This window comes from Theobroma umbraticum, unplaced genomic scaffold (assembly GCF_002168275.2).
Source record: "Theobroma umbraticum cultivar Fairchild unplaced genomic scaffold, ASM216827v3 scaffold_239.0, whole genome shotgun sequence".
Classification (NCBI taxonomy): Eukaryota; Viridiplantae; Streptophyta; class Magnoliopsida; order Malvales; family Malvaceae; genus Theobroma; species Theobroma umbraticum.
Window position 1 is genome coordinate 1,605,513 of NW_018397279.1, and position 24,907 is coordinate 1,630,419.

A 24,907-nucleotide genomic window follows, 5' to 3' on the forward strand; every position below is an offset into this window, starting at 1 on the left:
TTGAATTTTTGTTCTCTTGAGGTGGCTGGATGATATGAAGTTAACAATGGGGTTCATGACAATGATATTGAAGATTGCTTGGGATGGTTCATTTTCTTCTGGTTTATTCTTGCTATTTATTTCGATATTCAATGGTATGAGTTGGAATTCTTTGAAGAGAAGAGCTAAAGCAGCAATCATATGAAGAAGAGAGGTTCTTTCCAAGAAGAACAAGCAAACACACTTGAGACTGTTGGTGGTTGTGTAACATAAATGCAGATGTTTCACTAATTTTCTTTGCCCAAGCAGTCAAAATCTTGGAGATTAATTGTATTTTTCCCACTTAGATAATATGGACATGACTGATCAGCAACACATCCATGGAGTTAAGAAGAAGAGAATAAATTTTTGTGAAAAAGATACAAACCAAACCATTTCATACAAGAAAAAATCTCTCAGCTTCATATGAAAGGCCCCAGCAGTCCAGCTTTCAGTTTGTTTTCTCTACCAAAAACCCTTAAAATAATTCAGTTAACCACCAAATTTTGGGCTGAAAAACTCCATCTGTTGTCTGTGATCTCTCCATGGATACCAAAATTTTCCATTATTTTCAATGAAACATGGGGATTAGCAAGCAATCCCACTTCTGTTGGATTTCTTTCAGACCAGGAATTAAGGTGTAATCTCCATCTGCAACTGTACTTTTCCCTGTCCCACTAAAGAAATTGATTGCCAATCAACCTTGTACCATGACACAAGGTCTCTTAAGCACCTTCTTATGTGTATTTATTTTAGTTTTGATTTTTTTTTCCTACTGATCATAATCCTGGAAAGTTTACTCAGACTTTTTAATTTTCTTTTCAAGCTCAATCATTCTACTTTATCCCAAATGATTTTCTCATACATAATTTTCAACTTTTCCTCCCCATTGAGAGCCATGATTTAGATAATTCAAGGGGCTATATCATGTTATGACATTTTGAGTATATGTAGGGCAGTCGGAGAGCTAAGCCCTCACCTCTTAGCTTATCTTTTGCATGAACTTGGTAGGGCAGATTTTGTGAAATGTATCTTAGATTCTGTTTAAGTAATTAATATTTTAACTTTATTTCCATTTGCTAATAACTAATTTCTAAATACACCGGTTTGATTTGGTCATTCAAAATTTAGAAAGAACCCCATTTTCCATCTTTATTTAGTTGATTCCAAAATTGATTTAGTTACTCTCTTAATCTTCTACAGGAATATATTCCATCGAAATATTTCATTGAAATTTCTTTTAATAGAGTAAAAAAAATCTTTCAAAACTTTTGTGCTATAATTTTTGCATTTAAATCATGTATTTATGAGACCAATACAACATCAATTGTATATAAAGACTTTTACCAAACTCAAACCCTAAATCCAACAAAAAACATGAATGCAAATATTCTTACTAGTTGGCCAAAGGCATGGCACATAAAATTTGAATCCCAAAATTTTATTCTTATATAATCTTCTTCTTTGTCATGCACAAGAAACAGTCATAAATTAGCATTTTGGAAAGTAGAAAAAAGTGTTGAGATTCAAAGCAATATATGTTATTGACCAGAAATAACTTTGAAACCTGTTTAATGTGCAACACATGTATAAATTAAGAATTATTGGTTTAATATTTATAATTTTCACATTTATATTGTTTATTTAAATAATATTTATGGGGTTTTTTTTTTTTAAAGTTTAGGCAAGGTTCAAGAGTTTTGATTGGTGGAATCTTAGCCCAGGTGGGAGCCAAATTTGTTTGTTTTTATTGAACAACACATTTTCCATTAGTTAAAAGCAAAGTTGGGGAAGAAACAATGATTAAACATATGATTTGAGAGAGATGAACTGTCCATGCTTTGTTTAGATTAAACTTTGGGCATTTCATTCCATGCCTAGCTGTGAAATTCTAAGCTTGGGAATTTGCATTAAAAATCAATAAAAGAACCAACAAAGTGAACATCCCAAGTAACTTAGCACACACATTTGGAAAATTGGGGATTCAATAATTAGGATATATGGAAAGGCCCAAAAATTAAGGTGATTTGGTGACCTAAGACCTTCTGATTCAATGAAATTTGTCTAAACATTAACAGTCACCCAACCTTTCTTCTTCCTTCATCCCATACCTTCCATTATTTAATCATAATAAATATAGTGGACCTAGGCCTAGACCTCTTTCAATCTTCCCCCTTTAACAAGTGAATTTGAATTTAATTTGTTACATTTGTAAATTGAATTATTAATTAAAGTCATTATTAAAAATTATTTTTTAACTTAAATTACTAAGTAAATTCTAATGTATGAAATCAAATAATTTCATCTTAATTTAAGACTAAGGTAATCTATCAATTTTAAATTTTTTTAATAAACCAGTTAAAATACAAGAAAAATCAGGTTAAAAAAGGATAAATAAAAAAGTATGAAAAGACAGCTTTTTACACAATTCACAAGAATCATATTAAGTCAAAGAACTTAATGTGGGTTCCACAAAATTACCAAAATGGTAAAAAATCCTTTGAAAGGGGACCACTTTCACTTTATTTATTTATTTATTTATATGCAAAAAAAGAAATATTAAAAAGTAAACTGCAAAAAAAAACAAAAAAACTTCATGCAGTGCTTGCTATGCTAACTTCGCTTTCAATTCAAGGCCAAACTCTCTCTCTTTCTGAGGAGGCATTTTCCTCTCCTTTAACATAACGCCAAAAAACGTTCTCTTTCTCTCTCCCATTCTCTCTCTCTTTCACTTGTGCTTTTTGGGTTGCAGAGGCCATTGAGAAAAGGGGAGAAAGTTTCATTCGTTTTTGCTTTGTGAGTGGCTGATGTTTTGGTTCTGAATAGTTGGAGATTGAGAAAAAGAAAGAGAGAGAGGGAGAGAGAGAGAGATGGGTTCATGTGTATCAGTGCATAAGAGCTCTAAAGAGTCAGCCATGAAACTTGGGCTTTCTTTTGGGTCTAAAACAGACAAGCTGATCATTCCACCTTCACCTGTTAAAGAGAAACCTGCTGCCAATGATGACTTCACTCTCAAATCTCAATCTCCCTTTACTTTGAAAGATTTAGGTAATTGGACTTCTTTTTGGTTTTCTTTGTGTTGTTTTGGGGAAAAAAAAAACAGAGAAACTTGTTAGAGTTAGTTTTCTTGGTTATGAGGGAAAGGCAATATCTTGGATTTTCTTTTTACTTGTTTTCACTTTTTATCTTCAATGGAGTGTAAAGTTCTCTTCCTTTTTCTTTTCTCTGTTTCTGTGTTTTTTGATGATGATTTATTTTGATGATGTGAGATCTGAAATGGTTTTGGGGTTTGTCAAAGCTGTTATTTTTTTACTACTAACATGTTGATCTTGATATCAAGCAGTCTATGGTTTTTTTTTTTAGAAAAAATTAATTTTCTTTTGGTTTTCATGAATGATTGTGTTCCCAATTATTGATTTTTACGGTTATTCTTACATGTCTGCTGTGAATAATATGCCCAATGAAATTGGTTTTGCCTCTGTTGATTGTGAGCTAGAATAGACATGATGTCTTTTTCTTTTTCTTTTTCAAAAATCTGGTTTTTCTCCATGTTATGGTTTCTTATCTCATTCCAGTATGGCCTTTTTGGGGTCATTTTAGAGCATATTCTGTGTTATTTTAGTGCAAGCTCTTCTATCATAGCCTAAATGTAGGATTTCCTTCTCTTTATTGATGATCCGGACTCTTTCTTTTACTTCCCCTTTCCCCTCCTTGTTACTAGTTTCAATTAGTTTATGTTGGATAAGAGTTCAGTTTTCTGTCTTTGGAAAAAGATATTGTTTTGTTGTTAACAGAACACTGTTTAACTAGATGACTACTACTACATGCCATTTTTCCTCTCTTACAGTTGAAGATGGAGAATTCTAACAGAAAAGTAGCTTTTCTTTTGTTTCACTCTCTCTTGCTAGAAAAGTCATTCGCTATTTGGAACTGCAAGGCGTATAGGAATATTGTTAGTTTACACGAAAACATTGCTAATCTTGAAATTTACTTCAAGATGAGATGAAGCAAAATTTCCTATATCTGGCAGTATTGGAGTTGAAATTCTTAACTTGGCCCATAGGATGGATCATAATTCAGGCTGATTGGATGCCCTTGTTTAATGCCTTACCATATAATGTGGAATATTATATCATAAAAACATGTTAGCAATCAACAATCTTCTTCCTGTATTTATCCTTACTGGTTGTTATGAGAATTTGTCTGATTTTGGAAGTATGCACCTTTGTGGTGGCCCATGTTTTTTTCCTCCCCATTTAGAGGAGTACATCCTGTGGTAGATTTATCAGCCCTTGATGGAAAGCTGGTTGATGGATGGACCACTCTCAAAAGTAAGGCGGAGCAAACAGTTCTATGCAAGTTGGTTTGTGAACATTACTGTAATTAATTTGACATTAAGATGAAATCCCATGGAAGACAAATTGTGGATTCTGTTGTTGTCCTTACTACTTCTAGAATTTATGTTCAATACAATAGACTTGGCTATTAAACTTAGGACTGCTAATAGTGATGATATGTCTATACAATATCAAAGTGATGACACCCTTATCAACTCTGAATCACTTTTTTGTGGGTGTCTGGTTGTTTGGTACATCGCATACCTATCACTGTTGGTTTAGCTCATCTTGACAGGGAGAATCTAAACTTTGCTGCTTTGATGATTCTGAGCAATAGGTCGATACCTAGTATCTCCTTTTATTTTTGGGGTGGAGATGGGTGGGTTGGTAAATTGCACTAATAGCTCCAATAAAATTGACATTTAGTTATGTTGTGGGGTAGGACTGCTGTAGAAAGTACCATCTCAACATCAAATTAAGATCATATTGAACACTTGGATGCAGCTGTTTCTGAAACTTGTGTTTTGACTTGACTGCTTCTCCATAGTTGTTAGATCTTTGCTATTTTGTGATCAAAATTCAAACCCTCCTGAAATTTTCACAAGTAACACATATCATTGTATAATAATCTTCAATATCAAGTTGGTGTGGTTCCTAATTAATTTGAAGATATGAACTCTATGGTAAGTATGTCAATGTAGTTCAGCTAAAACGTTAACTTCCTTCGTTCACTCCTGCTTTTAGGCTATCTGAATACCTTAAGCTAAAATTATATTTTGCTTGGTGCAGGTAGTAAAGATGAGACTTTTTTTGATTCCCGAGCCTGGCTAGATTCAGATTGTGAGGACGATTTCTTCAGTGTCAATGGTGGTAAGAATACTAAAACCGTTTGAATCAATGTGTCTAGCAAGCTTATATAATTGCCAAATATGTTGATTTTTTTTTCTGGTGTTTTCTACAGCGCTCATAGTTTTTCATCTTTTCAATAAATTTTAGTTTTTATAATTTCAATTTTCGTGGGTAAAGTTTCATGATTAAAATTAGGTTGTTAGCTTGTCATAGTTTTGACAATGTTGCCTTGAGTGTTTTATGAGTAAAGATTTAACACCTCTATTAGTCCTGCTGTAATATGACTGTGCTATCTGATTGTCGTTTTTCTAGGTTTATTTGACCAAGCATTCTCTAGGATTGTTTTTTTCTTTTCTATGGTTGTTATCCCATCAAAATGTTGTACATTTGTGTGCAGATTTTACTCCATCTCGTGGCAATACCCCTGTTCATCATAGCTTTGCCATGGGGACACCTCAAGCTAAGAAGGGCACTGAGGAAGGATCTCCTGGGTCAGTCCCTGAAACATCCCCAACAGGAAAGAAAAAGAAGCTGGTTGAACTATTCCGTGAGAGCATTAGAGAAGACCAAGATGTTAATGAGCTAAATACCCCAAGGAACCAGGATCTTGCTAATGGAAAGATAGAAGCCAAACCAACTATACAAGACCTACTACCTCCAAAATCTGCAGATGCTACCCCCTATGTCTCTGGAGCTAACTCCCTGTGCAGTAGTGAAAGGACTGCTAATGGAGATAACCCCATTTTTAAGGAGAAGCCATTTAAGTCTGTGCAGTGCTGCCTTCCAAGCTTGGTTTCATGCAGTAGTTTTAGTGAGAGGAAGAAGAAGATGAGCCCTGCAACAGTTGTACATGTTAACCGCCCGTAGGTTGAGGAAGCCCGGATCTTAACTCCCAGAGATCATGTCCTTGAGAAAACTTCAAATTTTTGTCAGATTTCACGAAGCCTTGGGGTCATGTTAACATACATATGGGATTTCTGGATTCCAGGCCATGTAAAAAGCAGCCCAGTAAATGTTTGATGCAGAACTCCTATTAGGATTTTACCATCTCAATCAACCTTAAGGTAAAAAATTTTCTTTTCGACAGGAAGTCAATACATAACAGGTGTTCTGTAATAAAAACCAGAAGAATCGAAGGAAAATCGTAAATGGCCCTTGTAATGAATATATATTATATATATATTAAGCAACTGAGGTGTTATGTGCAGTTCTTTCTGTAATTCAGGCTGTTTAAATCTTAGTTGAGCTTTGCATTTTCAGCTGGAGCAACAGTAACTGCTGATATGGTATATAATAGCTTACCAGGTTTTTAAGACCACTCTGTGTTCTCTGGTGTGATGTTGAGATACGCATTTACCTGAAGAAGTGGTCAAATCCTTTTGGCAGTATAGCCTGCTAATTCAATGGAGACAAGGAGTAATAACTTGCTGGCAGATTCTGTTTTGAAGCCGACTTCGTTAGGCCCAAAGGGCAATATGTAAAGTGTCAAACCTACAGTGATAAGAGCCCATCCTGGCACCATCTCCAATCCAACAAACCCGAAGAGCCAGAAAATCTTGACCAGGTTTAAGCATGGTTGGAGGATGGTGATCCACCCCTGGCAGGCTGATGAATACCGGACCTACCCTCAGAAATATGCTTTTTGCAGCTTTAAACTTTTTCATTGCTAATGGAACAACAATGACTGAATCTAAGACTCTTAATACAAAGTTACTTACATCTTCAAGAAAGAATTTGGCAGTAGCATAGAATACTCTTAAAAGTGAGCTAATAAAATGAAGTAAAGAAAAAGATGTAGCAGTAGAAAAGATTAGAAAAAGGGTAAGCGACTGACAGATTTCCTTGTAGAGATAACAAAATTCCATGTGAATTTCTTTTTCTCAAGGGATGGATACGTGTAGCTCATATTAAAATGATGATCAAAGAAATCACACATTTGTTAAATTATAGATATCTGGTTTATATAAATATAACAAGATCTTCTTCATTTATTTTCAATTGATTTTAAATTAAAAGTTTATTTCAAAATTTAATATGATATTAAAGTAATGTTAAAACAAATCTCATGTATGCTAAACTAAATATATATTGAATATATAAATATAACAAAAACTTATCAATTTATTATTAATTGATTTTAAATTAAATATATTTTTAAAAAATTTAATAATTGACAAGGTGGCCCTGGAACCTCCCACAAATTTGAATCAGTCTGACAGATAGAGAATTCTACCCACTGACATTATTATCCCAAAACAGCCTGGAAAAAGGAGCCTTACTTCAGCACGACTTTTGGAACAATCATTGTTCCCTGCTCTGAAATTGAATCCAACAATGGTGGCGAAAATGTGAAAGGTACAAAGCAGAGTGAAAAGCCCATCTCGAAAGGAGTGATGCGTGTGGGCTCCGACTTATCCACATGCTACGTACCGTTGCAGTTATTCTCTCTGCATTGCTTTTGCTGTTTTTGATATGGTTTTAGCAGAGGTGAGCCCTTTTCCAATCTTATTGAATTCCCTTTCGCATTGGTGCATGTTTGTAAAGAAAAAAACCATGTTTGCTTCATGGGTTAATTAGAATTTTGGGAAATTTTGGCATTGAAAAAAATTTCAATTATAGAGAAACCAATGCTTACAATTACACATGGGAGACAAAATCAACATTGAATTGGTTTCAAATTGTCAGAGGTTTTTGTGATATGAAGGACCATTCCTTAAGATTTTAAGAGACAAGCTCCTTTATCAACCATAAACATATAATTGAATTCATATATAATTCCGAATTGAATAATTCAGAATTTGATTGTGAGAAATGAAAGTCCAAAGTTAATGCCATAAGAACTTGTTAACAGGTAAAGATTAACTAAGAAAAAGGGTTATACATATCTCACCAGTTTCATGCATGAAATTGACCTCAATAGTTTTATAGAATTCTATTGTAACCCTGAAAGATTTCAAGGCTCTGCACTTAAGTCCCTAGAAAGAGAAAAGACAAAATCTTTAGAGAATGTTTTGTATTCTAGTAAATGAAGATCAGTTTAGTTCTTGGACAATCTGACCTATAATGATTGTTCTTCCCATTTATTGTTTGGTTTTTCAGAAAGACATCTGAAGCAAGAGGCCTTAAAATAGGATCACTCCAAGAATCAGAAAGGACAAATATGAGTTTTTGGTGGAACATGAAACCCTTTCTTCATCTTCTATGCCTTTTTCAGGAAAAGATGCCAGATTTCAATAGTTTTAGCTAAGTGCTAAGGTCAGTAAGAAAGTGTCAATAGAAAATTCCAAGTCACAGAAAGAAAGCAAAATAATAATACAAAACATATTGGACCATCCAAATCTCCAAAATTGTTGAAAAAAAAAAATCTTATTAGGAAGGAATCAGCCAAGAAAACCTTTTCAAAGAAGAATTTACCTACACAAAATCAAGCCTCTTCTCTTCTCTATATAAGAAGGCCTGTTTCTTCATCAAGGTAGAGTTTAAAAACACTTCCGAGAAAGCATACAACATGTTAGAATACAGAATTGGAAAATAATAGAATATCAAGGAATGATTTTTAAGCTTGTATTTATACCACCATTTTTTAAAATTTCATTCGTTCTCACTTATAGTACTTGATATAGTTATAGTAACAAATCTTGAGAATATAATGAAACTCAATAATTAATTACATTTACATCAAAAAAATCAATCTATCGAGCACTTATCGATGTATGACAACATTATTAAAATCCTATGAAGGTTTTTTGTAGCAAAACATTATACAAATAATTTAAAAGGAATTTAAGAAAAGATGGAGAGACTGCTTGTAAATTATTTCTGTTGGTTCATATTTAGAAAACTTAGACATAGATATCTCTTTGTATAAACACAACCTTTTGAACAAACATAACTATTTGAACAAACATAATTAATTATTTAAACAAACATAACTATTTGAACAAACTTAATTCTTTAAACAAATATAATTGTTTAAAAGATTTTTTTTTCATTTTTTCACTATTATTAGTGAAAATGTCCAAAACAATATTCTCTTAACCTTTAGTTAATCTATAGAAATTTCTTCACCCTCCTTCTTGCCTCCAAAAACACTGAACTATATTGTTTGAGTGATTGTAAAATAAGTGTGTTACTTTGAGTGTGCTTCTAGAGTACCAAAAACAAACAAAAAGAATTTGGTTTAACTATTATAATTTTGTATTTCCAACCTTTTGTTCATCTGATCATCTTCAACTTACTTGTCTTTAACTTTTGCTTATATGATATCCCATGGACCGATCTTGGTATGAGTGCCAATTATGTGTTACGATTATATCGATTTTGTAGAAATGAAGACAAAATTAAAGAAAAAGTAAAATTTAAGGCAAATATTGAATTGGTAAGCACATCTTTCGTACAAATATTTCGTACGTGTAGCACTGTCAACTAGTCCTAAACCTTTTAGACCGTTGCCCCGAATGTAGGTCAAACCTCGATTTGGATTTGCCTGATCAATTCTCGTCCCTGGACGGTGGAACCTGACAGGAACCAACACATGTCCCAATGGGGGATCCCACGTTTTCCATTTTTGTTGTTCATGTAAAGTGTTTCAGCTTATAAATAGGGTTCCCAGCAGAGAAAGTACAGCAAGAGTTCACAAAATATCTAAGCCAGCTCGCCGTGCTCTTCCATACGGTAAAAACTGCAGTTCAGTACTTTCAGGATTAGCCAGGGACAAAGTTTCAACGATGCTTCATGGATCAGGATATCCAGTTTGTTGATAATAAGAAGCACCAGGAAAGCTGCATCTTGGGTCCCACTTTCCATTCCCTTCTGACTGGAAATATCGTCAAAAGTCCCGCCACTTTAGGCCAAGAAATCTCAGCGGACAGTTCAGCCAAAAAAAGAAAGCTGGAGCAATCGTAATCGGTTTCCCACCTGCTCGTGTATCTTCTTTCTTTTTCTCTATTTATAGCCATTGGTTTTAGTAGCCTTCCATATCATTCAACGAGTATGGCTCCTCCTGGCTTGTTGAGCTTATGTGTGCTGATCTTGGTGGTCATGCCTCATAGGGCATATGGCTCGAGCCGTGGTCCGTTTGGCCGAAAGAATGGTGCTGCCGCTACAGCGGATAGTGGAATATGCGCTACCTCGGTGACCATCTACGGTTACAAATGCGAGGAACATGAAGTAAGAGCATCAAACAAATTAGTACATGGAAAATGTGTTTGGTGCAGACTTTTGATGTTGCTACTAAGCTGGATTAGACAGAGAAGTATGCTAACGAAACTGGTTTATTTGCATTTTCAGGTGACGACCCAAGATGGCTTTATCCTTAACATGCAAAGAATTCCGGAAGGACGTGTCGGTGGGAAAAGTACTGGTGGAAACAAGAAGCAGCCAGTATTGATCCAACATGGTGTCCTTGTGGTGAGTGCCTAAATATCTTTCGGAAAATCTTCTGTCAAACTCTATGTATAATAATTTATATATATATATTTATAATTGAGAAAAAGAATTCGTTTTTTAAGTAAAAAAATAATACAACAACCAATAAACCAAATGTTCGAATGTATAATTTATATTTACTAAATTTGTTTGATTTTGATTCATGATTCAGTAAAAAATATAATACCGAATTAACTGTTGAAATTCACAATACTAATAGTTTTGTTTAATTTACAGCTTTTCGATAAAGTGAAATTGTTAATGAATTGTGTAAACTATAAGAAAGGGTGTGAACTTGACTCAATGTTTTGACAAATTTTACGACCGAAAGGTACAGTCATTCCGGGTCAGTGCCATAACTTTAGTACTATTTAAGTTAAAACAACTTCATCATTCCTCTCAACGAAATGCTTGTCTGAGTAGGAAACATGTGCCGTGCACTCAATTTGTCCAGGACTATCGTTTATTTAAGGGCAAACTTTTGCAAGGGAATTGCTATGAAGTTGAGCACTTTAAAGGCCGTAACAAAAGGGGTTTTCAGGAGAAAAGAGAAGGCTTGATTTATGCTCCAAAAATGCCTACCTTTCATTACGCTAATATGCACTTTGTGGGGCATAAAGAGGCTGGTGAAAAAGTGGCATTAGCTTTCATTCAATTTGAGAATGCTTTTTGACTCAAAGCATTTAGTTAATTTGTTTAATGGCATTGCCTTCTTAACCTTAATTTGCGTTCTCTCAACTCTCAAATTGATGGTGAATGTTCTTGACAAATCCTTGTAAAGATCTTGCAGATGTGAGAGCTTACAGCAATGGTTACTTCATATATATATATATATATATTAGTGTCACACAAGCATCTTAAAAAAGAGGAACCGTGTGTATACTTTTGTTAAGCACCAGGTTTATTTTTGTAGTTTTCTGATCGAAAATTAAGAAAAAAGGAACTCCTATTTGCAAAAGAAGAAAAAGGTAATGTTACCTGAAGGATTTAATCATGAGAACAGCTTATTTTCTTCCATGATGCAAAGTTTGTCATGTACTTCATTTCCTTCTTTCTTCTTTTTTGACCCTTTTCTTTGCATTTGCTATGAATGCAAGTTAAACTGCGGATGAACCATGCCATGGAAAAATGCATGATTATTGCTTGTTTATACCAAGTATATGCTAATGTCTTACATTGGGATTGTGATCATGCTTGGGTCAACTTTCATTTTTGATTAAATTTGTCCTTGTTCACGGGGCTGAAAGAGATGGGCTCAAGAATGCGGATGGGTACACAAAATCATGCACCTTTGCGGGCTCAAGTCCAACCAACACCCAGAATTGAACATCTCTATCTAGTTCCTTGTCTGAAAGGATACATGCAAATCATGCACGTCTCCTGTTTCTCTGAACCTTACGTGGCCAAATATAAAAAACTATCGGGGCTGCATTATCCGTCGGTTTATGTGCCAGAGATAGCCTCAAAATATAGCTGCCTCCTGCCATGATCAAGATGTTCGGTTAATATACAATGCATTTTTTCTTGTTTTTTGGTTCAGGATGGAATGACATGGCTTCTGAACTCACCAGAGCAAAATCTACCAATGATTTTGGCTGATAATGGCTTTGATGTATGGATTCCTAACACTAGAGGGACAAGATTCAGCAGAAAGCACGTTTCACTCGACCCTACCCAGCCGGTTAGTTTTCTTCTTTCCCTTACTAATTTCATACCGATGTAGTTTGATCCGTATTCTTTGAAAAATTATGGTTAAAACTAAGGGTAGAAAAACAAATTATTTCACACTCCACACTCTGGAAACTTGAATATGAACTTGTGGGTTATGCATGAACAGTTCTACATGATTCCCTTAATTGTGACAATTAATTTCGAGTTTAAGGAGACAATTCGTTCTTTCTGGGAATTTAAATTGGATGTTAGTCATGCATCATCATGTGATTAACAGATTGTTAAAAACTGAAACTATGGCAGGATTTCTGGAATTGGTCATGGGATGAACTGGTGACTTATGATCTACCAGCTGTTTTTGACTTCGTGTTCAACCAGACAGGGCAGAAGATTCATTACATTGGCCATTCCCTGGTGAGATCCCATTTAACAAACAAATTAATCTTCTTCTGGAGTCAGGAATTCAAACTTATATTCTCATTCAGTTCATTTTGATTCATTGGTCCAACTCTGACTTTCCCAAATGATCATTTGGGTTGACAAAATGTTAAAAACCTTAATCAAAGTGATGTTTCCATTCTGGTTTACAGGGAACTCTGATAGGTTTGGCATCCTTCTCAGAGGGCCATCAGGCGGACAAGCTGAAATCCGCAGTCCTATTAAGCCCAATTGCATACTTAAGCCACATGACTACTGCACTCGGTATGGTTGCTGCCAAAGCCTTTGCTGGTGAGGTCTGTGAGGAACATTTTTCTTCATCATCAAATGCAAGTAAATTCCAAAATCTTAACAGAAATATTAATCGCCAAAATGGTTTTATTGGTTTTGGCAACAGATAACTACATTGTTTGGAATAGCAGAATTTAATCCGAAAGGGTGAACAATCAAGATCTTAAAACTCTTTCTCCATTCTAGCTGTACTGTTGTTATGTTTAAGGGATTGACTTCCCCACTAGAAAATGCTTCATATAATGATTTTTCTCTACTCTTAACAGAAACGAGGCAACTGTTTTTCTCAACTCTTTGTGCAATTATCCTGGAGTTGACTGCTATGATCTATTAAATGTACTTACTGGTACGAGATACATTCTGAAGTTCTTAGCCTCCATATGCTGACAATTACGTACAATTTTCACTATCTGACTACAATTAATTAATGCATAGATTTAATCCTTTAGAAGATACTGATTTCATTTTGTTATTGTAATTCAAGGTAATAATTGCTGTCTCAATTCATCCACGGTCAACCTTTTCTTAAAGAATGAGCCTCAATCCACAGCAACCAAAAACATGGTGCACTTGGCTCAAAGTAAGTCTGTGAAACCAAACTCTTCTTATAGAGGTTTTACAACTACTAGTTCTGCCTTATATTTGCCTCCACCTTTTCTTCTATCACTTCCTTGTAATATATTCTGTGTTTATGAAAAAATTGAAGGAAGAATGACTAGTCTTACAAATGATCATAAATGAGGAAAATGATTTATGGTGGTGTCTTATTCACATGTAATTTGTAATATGACTAACAATGGAGGCTTCTAAAAAACAAAATATTACAGCTGTTAGAGATGGGGTTCTTGCCAAATACAACTATGGCAGACCAGACTACAATGTGATGCACTATGGAGAAGCCAGACCACCACTTTACAATATCTCCAACATTCCTCATGACCTTCCTATCTTCATGAGCTATGGAGGCCAAGATGCTCTCTCTGATGTCCAAGATGTTCAGCTGCTGCTTGACCATCTGAAGTTCCATGATGTTGGCAAGCTCGCCGTTCAGTACATCAAAAATTATGCTCATGCGGATTTCATTATGGGAATAAGCGCCAAGGATATTGTGTATAATCAAGTTGTTCAGTTCTTTAAAAATCATCAATGATCCCTGAAAGAAGTTTCAGTTTTTTTTTTTTTGAGAGATAAGACTTGTAGGCTTTTAATCTTTGATCAATAATAAATCACTTCAAACATCAGAGTTCTGTTCATGGCCAGCTGATTGAAATTATTTGCAAAACCATCCTGGGTAACAATCCGTTTGGTAAACCTGAAAAAGCCGTTTCTGTATTATATTCTGATCCTCATTTCTACTTCTATTGGAAATATGCCATTATAAATGGTAACCTGATCTGTCTGGACTATTTGGTTGGTAGTACGACCAAAAATAAGAAACCACAGATGCTTTTATAAAGATACTTTCCATGTCAACTTGTTTGCACTGTTATGCAAGTTTCAGACCAGTCAGAAATAAAACTTTAAAAATAAAATTCCTGCACTACTGTGAAAAATCATGAAATAAATTATAATGTGACAACTTTATGAGAGTGCATTTGGATGCAGAAGACAAGATTTAAGATTAAGGTAGTTATATGGCTTTATTTGCTTTAAAGAACAAGTAACCAATAAAAGGACTACCCTACTATGACCCAGCAATTTTTAATTTTTCAACCAAAAAGTTGTTTGTATCCAGCTATATTAATGAATGATATTCCAATAACTGACCTGCTGTGGTAATGATCACTAACAGGTTTTTCAGCTTCCTTTACTTGTCTGTCTGCTCCCTTGTGAAGCTGATATCTCTGTATATAAAATTTGTGCTTCCAGGAAAGCCCCCAACTGAAAATGATCACCACATGATAGCTTTGTTTGAACGCCAAGTTTGTGTGACCTCTAACCAACTAAATTTTGCTTTGCAGGCAATCCAAAAGACCCAAAACACTTAACAAATTCCAACAACATTGCCCCTTCTTTTGTTTTAAAATTATAGGCATCCCAACCCTGAATTCATTCATTCATGAACGGGTATAATGAGGAAGCATATAAATTCTGATAGAGACTGTCAACAACACTTACGCCTTTTCTTTATATATTGACAAAGCACGAAGAGCAACATTCCTACAAGGCCAAGAGGGCAGTGAAGAAATGAGATCAACGGAGGGTAAGTCCAGAATTTTCTTTCTACTCTTTCTGGTAGCCCTGATAGCAAAACAGGCCTCTGCAGCTCAGCATGTGGTTGGAGGTAGCCAAGGTTGGGATGAATCTGTGGACCTTAACTCATGGGCTTCAGGCCAAACTTTCAAGGTTGGAGACCAACTTGGTATGTTTCCTTTCCTCTTTAAGTCAATCAGTTGAAATCCTGTTTTCTGCAATATTTTAAGGTTCAAATTCCCTGCAAATCACATTTCATTGCATGAAGGTTGCCCTGAAACTTTTGATTTTGCCCAAACAGTTTTCAAGTACTCTTCAGGGCTACACAGCGTAGTTGAGCTTGGAAGCGAGACTGCCTACAAGAACTGCGACCTGGGAACAGCATTGGACTCCAAAAACACTGGCGATGACGTTGTGAAATTGAGCAAGATTGGCACTCGTTACTTTGCTTGTGGAACATTAGGCCACTGTGACCAGGGCATGAAGATGAAAATCACAACAGTTGCTGGCAATGCACCTTCTACTCCAGCTTCGGCTTCAACAACTTCCGGGGCTTCTGTTGTTCAATCTTTTGCCACCTTTCTTCTGCTTCCTGCATTGTCAGGAATCAGTTTGCTTTATCTGCTTTAAAAGTTGAAGCTAGGGCTAATTTTACAACCCTGGAGTAATCATTTTGTTTGGGACTTTAAATTGTAGTCAGTATTGAATATGTTTTTGTTAGTTCTACTCATATATATATCATCATGGCCATAATTGAGAGGATTGAATAAATTTAACCAGGGCTCCAGGACCAGGACGCATAACCTGGCAGCATTTGGTCCAAGTATATTCCAAATCAGGAGTTTCCAAAATGAATTAAACATGAAGATATTATTATTTCCATTGAAAATGTTCTGAAATTGTTGTGAAAATCTCTGGCACTTCATGAACATTAATGATGTCATAAATATTGATTTTATAAGTCGGCACCTGATGGCAGAAACAGTCTGATTAAAGGATAGGAATCAGGTTGCTAATGTACAGTAGCCAGCAGCCACCTAAATATCTTTTGTTATTTATGTTCACATATAATTGATTTGGCATTCACTTTATATATTATGTCATCATGCCAAATTAAGATATTATATTATCATAAATTATGATGTATCAACATGTAACATTATTATCAATTATGATATGATATCAAACCACGTTAATACCATACGATATAAAATGATAAATAGAATTTTGACAAAGTCAATCATTAATCATGAAAATTTATTTTATTTAAAATAAAAATTTAAGTAATTTTTTAACTCAAAATAAAAATAAAAATATTTAATTAAATGCAATAAAACTATAACGATTTATTTAATTTTTTTAAATAATTTAAGTACTTTTTTTAGATATTATACCATCAATAGACTATCAACCACATGTAAAACCCAAACTAAAAAAATAAACTAGAAAATTTTCGTATGAAATATATCGAAGTGATGATAAAGAAATCTCAATATATTAAATTAAAGATATTTTAAATATATAAATATACTAACAGTCTCTTCACTTATTGTCCTTAAAATTTTAATATAGTATCAAAACTGATTCTATTTGTTGATCTCCTTATAAATATTGAACTAGTAATAAAAAAAATTCTTATATCTGTTAAAGCAGAAATATTTTAAATAAATAAATATAACAAATACTCATTTTGGGGAAACACGTTTAGGATAAAAATTGACTTCCTAGCCACATGTTTGATGTCACATTAATCATGCATCCCAAGAAATTTTGTTCCTTGGTTAATCCAAATAGCTAGCATGTGATTGTTTTTTATTTTGTCCTTATTGAATTCAAATCAAATCCTTATGATATGATAAGACTAACTTAATTAGAAAATTCAAATGCTAATCCATATCAACTTCTTATAAACTAGTACTCCTTCCTTAGCCTCAAATTTGTACCAAAGTCTTCAACTTAATTATGACCCCAAAATTGTATTAATTTACCTTTTTTACTTGATAAATTAATCAATTATATCAAATTATTGCCTTTTTTGGTACTTAAGCGTTATTAATTAAAAAAAATAGATTTACAGAAGCAGGATGATTAACCAATAAAGAAGCTGAGCTCATAACAAAAGAATAGGCCTGCTTGCAGCATAGTCCTCTGAATAACCTGAGCAAGCGCAGCCTCTTTACGATATATCTGCTTCAACTGTTGAGTTGAAGTTTCAAGTGTTTTTTTTTTTCTGCTTTTTATTTTTTATTTCGATTTTTTCGAAATCGAATTTTATTTTTAAAGATGCCGGAGGCGACGACGTCCATAGATTATGTCATGGAGAAGGCATCGGGGCCACACTTCTCCGGCCTCCGCAGTCCGACCGCCCCGTCTGCCTCCTCCTCCGCCTTTGCCGACGCCAACGCTCCTCGTCAGCCCTTCGTCATCGGTATTACTTACTTCACTTCTCTTCTCTTCTAAACAAACGATAAAAGAAAAAATTAAAGAAACTTTCTTTTTTGCTTGCATTATCCAAAAAGTAGCTGAATTTTGCTTTTTTTTTTTTGGCTTTGAAAAACGAAGCAAAGTTTTTGCTTTTATGAATACCTGTTGCTTGTCTCTAATTTTTCTAACATATCTTAAAATTAATTCAAAAAGACTTTTTTAATTTTTTTATAAAAAAATCATCAAAATTTGATCCTTAGTTTTTGTTTTGCCCTAAATAAGCAGGGGTTTCTGGGGGTACAGCATCTGGTAAAACGACAGTCTGTGACATGATCATCCAACAGCTTCACGATCACCGCGTTGTTCTTGTCAATCAGGTTCAAGTTCAAGTTAATTTGTGCTGTTATTAACTGAAGTTCACCAAGCTGTTGGCTCACATTTTCGTTTTTGGGTGCAGGATTCATTTTACCGCGGCTTGACTACTGAAGAGTTGAAACGCGTGCACGAGTATAATTTTGATCATCCTGGTATACTAATTTGATGTCGTTTTCTAATTTTGTTGTCTACTGTTATATTGGATGGCATTGTTCTGATTGTGCATTGTTTTTTATTTTTTTTTAATAATTTATGTAGATGCTTTTGATACTGAGCAGCTTCTGGATTGTATTCAGAAGCTTAAAAGTGGGCACTCTGTTCAGGTCCCAATCTATGATTTTAAGCATCATCGTCGATCTTCAGATAGTTTTCGACAGGTAGTTAGTTTGATCTTTGTTGAACTTTCTATGGCTGATAATAATGCTGGAAGGGGCTAGGTGTATTAAATACAGAACTTGTGTTAGTTGTTTTGGTTGTTTGTTTGTATTTTTAGACTATTGCTTACACTTGCATTTTACTTTTTGTTATCGAATTTATTGTGGCATTGCAAAGTACCTAAATTTTTATTGGTGATAAATTCAATAAGTTAGCAAGCTTATATGAGTATGTACTGTCTTTCATCCATGATCAGGTGAACGCTTCTGATGTCATTATTTTGGAAGGAATTCTTGTTTTCCATGATCAGCATGTCAGGAACCTTATGAATTTGAAGATTTTTGTTGACACAGGTTTGACATCTTTTATCTAGTTCCTCACTGTCTTGGCATCCTCATAGCATCCTCCAATGATTGTTGTAGACATGCCTATACTTTTAATTTTGTGAAGATGAAGATGTTCCGTCCCTTTTCTTTACGTAAGATCTAATATATCATGCACAGCCATCAAGGTAAACAACCTGTAGCCCTTACCAACCAATCAAAACAAAAGTCATAACTATAAGTTTTAATAACAGGAAATATAAGACAAACAAAATTAAAGTTAAATGTCTATCTAGAAAAAGCTGGTTGGTGTCAAAGCTGATCTGGAAACTCATTTATAAGACAAAGCTCGAAGTCAACTTGTGAATTAATTGCTAACTGCAAACTTTTAAGTTGTAAATAGCGGGCCTCCTCCCGGCAAGAAGAAGAGGAACGTTTAGCAATGGTTGTTTTCACAAAGCCAACACAATCAATTCTAAGAAATTTCAAACTTGGGTTCTTAGACTCCCGGGGATTGTCACTGATAAAATACACTAAGAACACCATGGCCTCACCTAGTTTAATGAGTCTTGCATGCATTTGTGCGTGGGTTGAGCTTGCATGTGCAATGGTGCATCTGTTGTTTTCTCTCTGAGCATGTTTCTTTCTTTCTTGCTCTCATGGTTTCTAATGGTTCTCTATTTTATTTGGCAATTTTTATTACTTGTAGATGCTGATGTGAGGCTTGCTCGTAGAATAAGACGAGACACAGTTGAGAGGGGAAGGGATGTAAACTCTGTTCTTGAACAAGTAAGCCTATCTATACCGTATTTTTCTTTGTAATTTAATACTTGAAAAACTTCCTGAGATTGTCATATTATCTGAGGCGGAATTTATACTTGCCATGATATGCAGCATTGTTTTGTTTTACTTGTGTGGTGTCAGTTGTATTGAAACACTGGAATGAAAATCTGGAAGAATAAACAGGGGTGAAGCCCTGGGAAAGATGCTGCTACCTGGATAACCAGGGCAGGGAAGAAACAGTGGTTGTATGTAGATTTGAAACAGAATACGTTATCATTCTCATATTATTCCATTAAAACTCTTATTGGGAACTTTTGATTAATGTGCTTCGTTACATTTAATTTTTTTCATTATTACATTGTAATTTTGTGTTATTTCTGCAGTATGCCAAGTTTGTAAAGCCTGCATTTGATGATTTTGTTCTGCCATCAAAGAAGTATGCCGATGTCATCATCCCCCGTGGAGGTGATAATCATGTTGCCATTGATTTGATTGTGCAACATATCCACACTAAGCTTGGTCAGCATGATCTATGCAAAATATATCCTAATGTGTATGTAATTCAGTCAACATTTCAGGTATATATCGTGCTTTATCTCTATCTTATTTCCATTGTACTTCTGTGCAACTGTTTCATCATGTAGGGGAACAGATATCTGTTATTAGCAGCTATTACTTGTTACTAGCGCACATAATACTCTTCCTCTGTCTAAATTGATGTCCAGGTCTATAATGTGCCGTTTACCCTAAAATACTCAGGTCAACTATTAGTGTACCAGTATGACAGAATGTTGCCACATTAATTGTAGTTAAAGCTTCATTATTGGCGAAAATGAGAGAAATGCTAGGTATTGAAGATTAGCATGTCAGTATAGTTTCTTTTTCTGAGTCAAAATGAATATTAAATAAGAAACTGCTGAACAACCCTTGTTGAGCGCATATCCCACAAGTTTACTTTTTTCTCATTAGATATATGATTCCACTTGCATAGTTAAAGTTATTCCCAACAATTTTCAGTTTTATGTCTATGGTCTCTGTATCTTCTCTTTTTTTGTTTTTTCCTTTTAATTATTTCATATGTGAGACTTGTGGTGCAGATTAGAGGAATGCATACTCTGATTCGAGACCGGGAGATTTCTAAGCATGATTTTGTCTTCTATTCAGATCGTCTTATTCGTCTGGTACCTTCTGCTTTATATCTTATGCATAAACTGCAGTTTGTTTTTTGTTAAATGTTTTATAACTGATTTTATTGCTTCTTACTTAGGTGGTGGAGCATGGTCTTGGGCATTTGCCATTCACTGAGAAGCAAGTAGTAACTCCTACAGGTATGTTTAATTAAATAATAGTGGCACTTTTTCACATTTATGGAAATGTCAAGTTCTCCATTCTTAGTATTTGCAACTGGTAAATGTCCAAAAAAGAAACTGGTGAATTTGCATTTATGTTAAGATAAATGTCCTGATGTGTGTTTAAATATATAATTTTTAGTTTCTTGTAGTCCTGATTCCTTAGTGTTCAATCTCTCTCTCTCTCCCCATTTGCATGCATAATGGACTGGTTGTGTAGCTGGCATGCAATGACAAAGCTTAAGTGCTGTTGACTTATCCAATTTTACATGGCCTATTTCATATCTTAAAACAATTTATATTCTGCTTATCTTTGAAACTTGCTGTTATTTCTTTTCAGCATCAGTATATACTGGGGTTGATTTTTGCAAAAAGTTATGTGGCGTTTCCATTGTTCGAAGGTGAGCTTTCGATCAGGTATTGATTTGGTCAGTTTTGGTTATTTGACAGCAGACCTTGTTTTGTCAAAATTGGGTTGTTGGCCGATCTTCTGTTGCATATGATGAGTTATGATGAATCTCAGCTCGGGTTTTCCCCCCATTATCTTGTTCTAGATGGTTGATACATGCTGCATTTATGTGGGAATTTTAGTTTTGATTATGTAGTTTGTGATTTTCTGTGCTTTTCTTTTGTATTTACTAACTACTTTTATTCTTATTGTTAATTACAGTGGTGAAAGCATGGAAAATGCATTACGTGCTTGTTGCAAAGGAATAAAAATTGGAAAAATTCTGATTCACCGTGATGGAGATAATGGGAAACAGGTTAGTAATGTTATTGCTATCTTTATGTTTTTAGGTATTACATGTAATTAATCTTAACCGTTAATCTGCTTTCTTCAATATTTTTAGTTAATATATGAGAAACTTCCCAAGGACATTTCAGAACGGCATGTCCTGCTTCTGGATCCAGTTCTTGCTACAGGTAAGCTTGTTCCTCTTCCTAGAAGCCAAATTATTCCCTATTTCTTATACCTATAGTTACTATACTATTGCAAGAATAGGCTAAGGGAAAAGAAGCTATCCTAAAGCTTTACCACATCCTTTTTCTTCTTTGGTTAATAAATTACCTTAAGTGGAAAGAATTAGTCCTGAGAAATCATAAATTAGAAATTCTTCTGGCTATCAAACTTAAGAATATTGCCATCGCTTTCTGATTATTTCCCAGAACGCATCTGTTGTAACTTCAGTTGATGGTCTGTAGAAATACATTCAGAATTATTTGTCTTGTGTTCTATAATTACTGACTTGATTTATGCCTTCCAATGGGAAACCATCTTGACGACGCTTCTTGTAGGGAACTCTGCTAACCACGCCATTGAACTACTCATACAGAAGGGAGTTCCAGAATCTCACATCATATTCCTAAACCTCATCTCTGTGAGTTTTGCATGTTGTTGGCTGCAGATGCATCTACTATCCTGCAACCCTTCCTACCTCCTTTCTTTTCCCTCCCTTCCTATCCACTGATTCTCCTTTTCTTTTCTTCAGGCCCCTGAAGGAATTCATTGTGTTTGCAAACGGTTCCCCTCCTTGAAAATTGTCACTTCAGAAATTGATGTTGCATTAAATGAGGAGTTCCGTGTCATACCTGGCATGGGTGAGTTTGGTGATCGTTACTTTGGCACTGATGACTGATCCACCATGGTTGACAAGTAGCAATTGTAACCAGTATCAGATGGACCAGTTGCTTGAATAAGTGATATTCCGAAATACATATGTATGATCAGCTTAACCATTATATAGAAGCTACCGGCTAGGCTCATTGGACTTCCTCAAAGTTATTGTGACAAAAGTCGAGAGATGATTCCGGTATCGTTTATTTTTGTTTCATGTTGCGTTAATTGCTCCATGCATGAGCATGATGAGCTTGCGATGGAAAAAATACTTGAACAGCGTTAAAGTCATTGGTGTTTGGTAAACGCCTTAAAAACATAATGAATACCAAAGTATATGTAGTTGATTTGAGGCATTTCCAGCTAATTGTTGTTCTTTCAAGCTGTTATATTTCATAGGGCATTGCAAATATTTGTGCTAGTTGAGGAAATCAAGACCGGTTGCTTCTGTACAAGTGTATGCGTTGGTGCTATTGGACGATAATTTACCTCATTTTGAGATAAGGAGCTAACATACCCTTCTTGTCGCGAGCAAATTGAGAAATAGGGAAGCCTCCAGGACTTTTTAGTTGCCATTGATCCCCGAACTCCCCAAAATCCGACAAGTCCCAATTTGATGCTGACGTAAAGCCATAGCTTGTCAAATTTTATTCTCGATCGCTAGAAGACTACGATGTTTTATAATCACAATAGTACCAGAAAATTGATTATCACAATAGTACCAGAAAATTGATTATCAGAGAGGTCCAGAGTTTCGATCCATTTGAAGTTCCCCAACGGTTTCTCGAAACATTTGTTAGTTCAGGCACGTCTGATACAAGTACTCTCTGGTCTTGTGTTGTTCCTACATTAACAAGGACTCAGTTGTCTTTATTAGTATATTGTTGGTACCCAGAGCTAGTTCTGATATCAATGTTAATCTACAAGATATTATTTGCTTTGTAATATAGTTTTATGACGTTTTATAAATTAAAATGAAATGAATAATTAGATGTTTAATTTCATTTTAATATGAGATTGACAATTCTCTTTTGAGATTATAATAGTCTCCACAATGTGAGAATCATGATTCTCTTTTAAAATTATGACACGATACATATCATATTTCTTATGCAAAAACGAAATTGATCTTGACAATTGCGACATTATATTTTCAGGAAACAAGTTTGATCTCAGACTATCAGCAAAGTAGGGATCCTTTGTCCTTGCCACGCAGGAATTCTACCTATGAGCTTATTGTTTCCAAGGCGAAGTGTATTATTGTCTGTGCAGTTCTGCAAGTCGGAAGGAATTTCCCCAGAAAGTTGATTGTTGCTTAGGATCAAGTATCCGAGCCAGGGTCGAGAGCCTATCGAGCTTGGTCTCTTACCAGACAAACTGTCGTTTGACATGTCTATACTTCAGGCTCCATTTGATTTTGCTAAAACCGGCTTGTAGGTATTGATTTTGGCATTTTTTTTTTCAATATTTGATAGAAAATAATTCAATAATTGATGAAAAATGAATCTGAAAACTTGAAAATTGTCTTTCATTTTATTAAATTGAAAGACAATTTTCAATCTAACCAATACACAAAACAAATCCTCTTCCCAACTAGCAGTATTTACACGTTGGGCTACTCCACTCTCCTTTGGTCTGAACTTGATCCCCCAATATGAATATTATTATATTAATAAAATAATTATTTTTATTTAATTTCGATTCAAAAAATATATTTAAACATATAAAAATATTTTGAACCTTTTAATTATAAATATTATTATGTTACTATTATGATAATAAATAATACTTATAATTATTTTCATAATAAATATTTTTAATATAAAAATATCACTATTTTAACAGTAATGTTACTATTTTTAATATCCATCGAGGATTGGTGACTTGAAGAGAGCTTTTCGTTTTTTTTTTTCCTTGAATCTACAACTTGTTAAAGAAAAAAACCCTGTCACCCTAACGAGAATAGCTTAACTTGAGTAGCTTCCAGGGTTTATATTTCCCTACATAACCTGCACTAAAGGTGACAGTGACATAAAATAATATGACTAGTTTGTTCTCCGTGTAATACAGTTGAGATGATAAAATTCTTTTTTCAATCGAGTTAAGAATATTTTGTGAAATAGATATATAATAATTAATTATGTTATCATAAATAATATTTTATAAAATAGGTAATTGCTGTTATTGTAGGTTGTTATTGTAGGTGCTTTCATGCAAAAATATAGCTATAAATAATCTCACAAAAAAATAAAATTTTAAATAAAAACTCTAAACTTACGGTAGAATATATAATTACTCAATCTTTTTTAAAATTCTATCTTTAACTAGTTAATTTATATTACTTTTCATTAATTACATTTAATATTGAAAAATAGAATATGTAGTAACTCAATTTCTCTCAAAATCTTATCTTTAGTTAGATGATATGTACAACTTTAT

At 34.3% G+C, this 24,907-nt stretch overlaps 4 protein-coding genes across 5 annotated transcripts; all 4 read left to right on the forward strand.

Moving 5' to 3' along the window:
• Positions 1-2,641: 2,641 nt before the first annotated feature.
• On the forward strand, positions 2,642-6,411 carry LOC110427900 (uncharacterized protein At3g27210). Its single transcript, XM_021443540.2, has 3 exons — positions 2,642-3,066; positions 5,145-5,225; positions 5,602-6,411. The coding sequence occupies exons 1-3, from the start codon at positions 2,889-2,891 to the stop codon at positions 6,069-6,071; spliced, it is 729 nt and encodes a 242-aa protein (XP_021299215.1). The 5' UTR covers positions 2,642-2,888; the 3' UTR covers positions 6,072-6,411.
• A 3,644-nt stretch (positions 6,412-10,055) lies between these two features.
• Positions 10,056-14,263, forward strand: MPL1 (Myzus persicae-induced lipase 1). Of its 2 annotated transcripts, XM_021443543.1 has the most exons (9): positions 10,056-10,373; positions 10,494-10,613; positions 12,172-12,312; positions 12,606-12,716; positions 12,893-13,036; positions 13,138-13,178; positions 13,298-13,377; positions 13,516-13,611; positions 13,859-14,263. In XM_021443543.1, the coding sequence occupies exons 1-9, from the start codon at positions 10,197-10,199 to the stop codon at positions 14,179-14,181; spliced, it is 1,233 nt and encodes a 410-aa protein (XP_021299218.1). In that variant the 5' UTR covers positions 10,056-10,196; the 3' UTR covers positions 14,182-14,263. The 2 variants fall into 2 exon arrangements, with proteins under 2 accessions (XP_021299218.1, XP_089641672.1); XM_089785546.1 differs by having other exon boundaries at positions 10,056-10,613.
• Positions 14,264-15,011: 748 nt separating this feature from the next.
• LOC110427894 (Cupredoxin superfamily protein) lies at positions 15,012-15,914 on the forward strand. Its single transcript, XM_021443534.2, has 2 exons — positions 15,012-15,393; positions 15,526-15,914. The coding sequence occupies exons 1-2, from the start codon at positions 15,219-15,221 to the stop codon at positions 15,852-15,854; spliced, it is 504 nt and encodes a 167-aa protein (XP_021299209.2). The 5' UTR covers positions 15,012-15,218; the 3' UTR covers positions 15,855-15,914.
• Positions 15,915-17,367: 1,453 nt separating this feature from the next.
• Positions 17,368-22,820, forward strand: LOC110427828 (uridine/cytidine kinase UKL1, chloroplastic). The gene is made up of 14 exons (XM_021443444.2): positions 17,368-17,652; positions 17,934-18,025; positions 18,106-18,175; positions 18,282-18,400; positions 18,655-18,751; positions 19,431-19,510; positions 19,888-20,082; positions 20,602-20,685; positions 20,772-20,832; positions 21,194-21,254; positions 21,524-21,617; positions 21,705-21,777; positions 22,150-22,232; positions 22,344-22,820. The coding sequence occupies exons 1-14, from the start codon at positions 17,508-17,510 to the stop codon at positions 22,488-22,490; spliced, it is 1,401 nt and encodes a 466-aa protein (XP_021299119.1). The 5' UTR covers positions 17,368-17,507; the 3' UTR covers positions 22,491-22,820.
• The last annotated feature ends 2,087 nt before the right edge of the window (positions 22,821-24,907 follow it).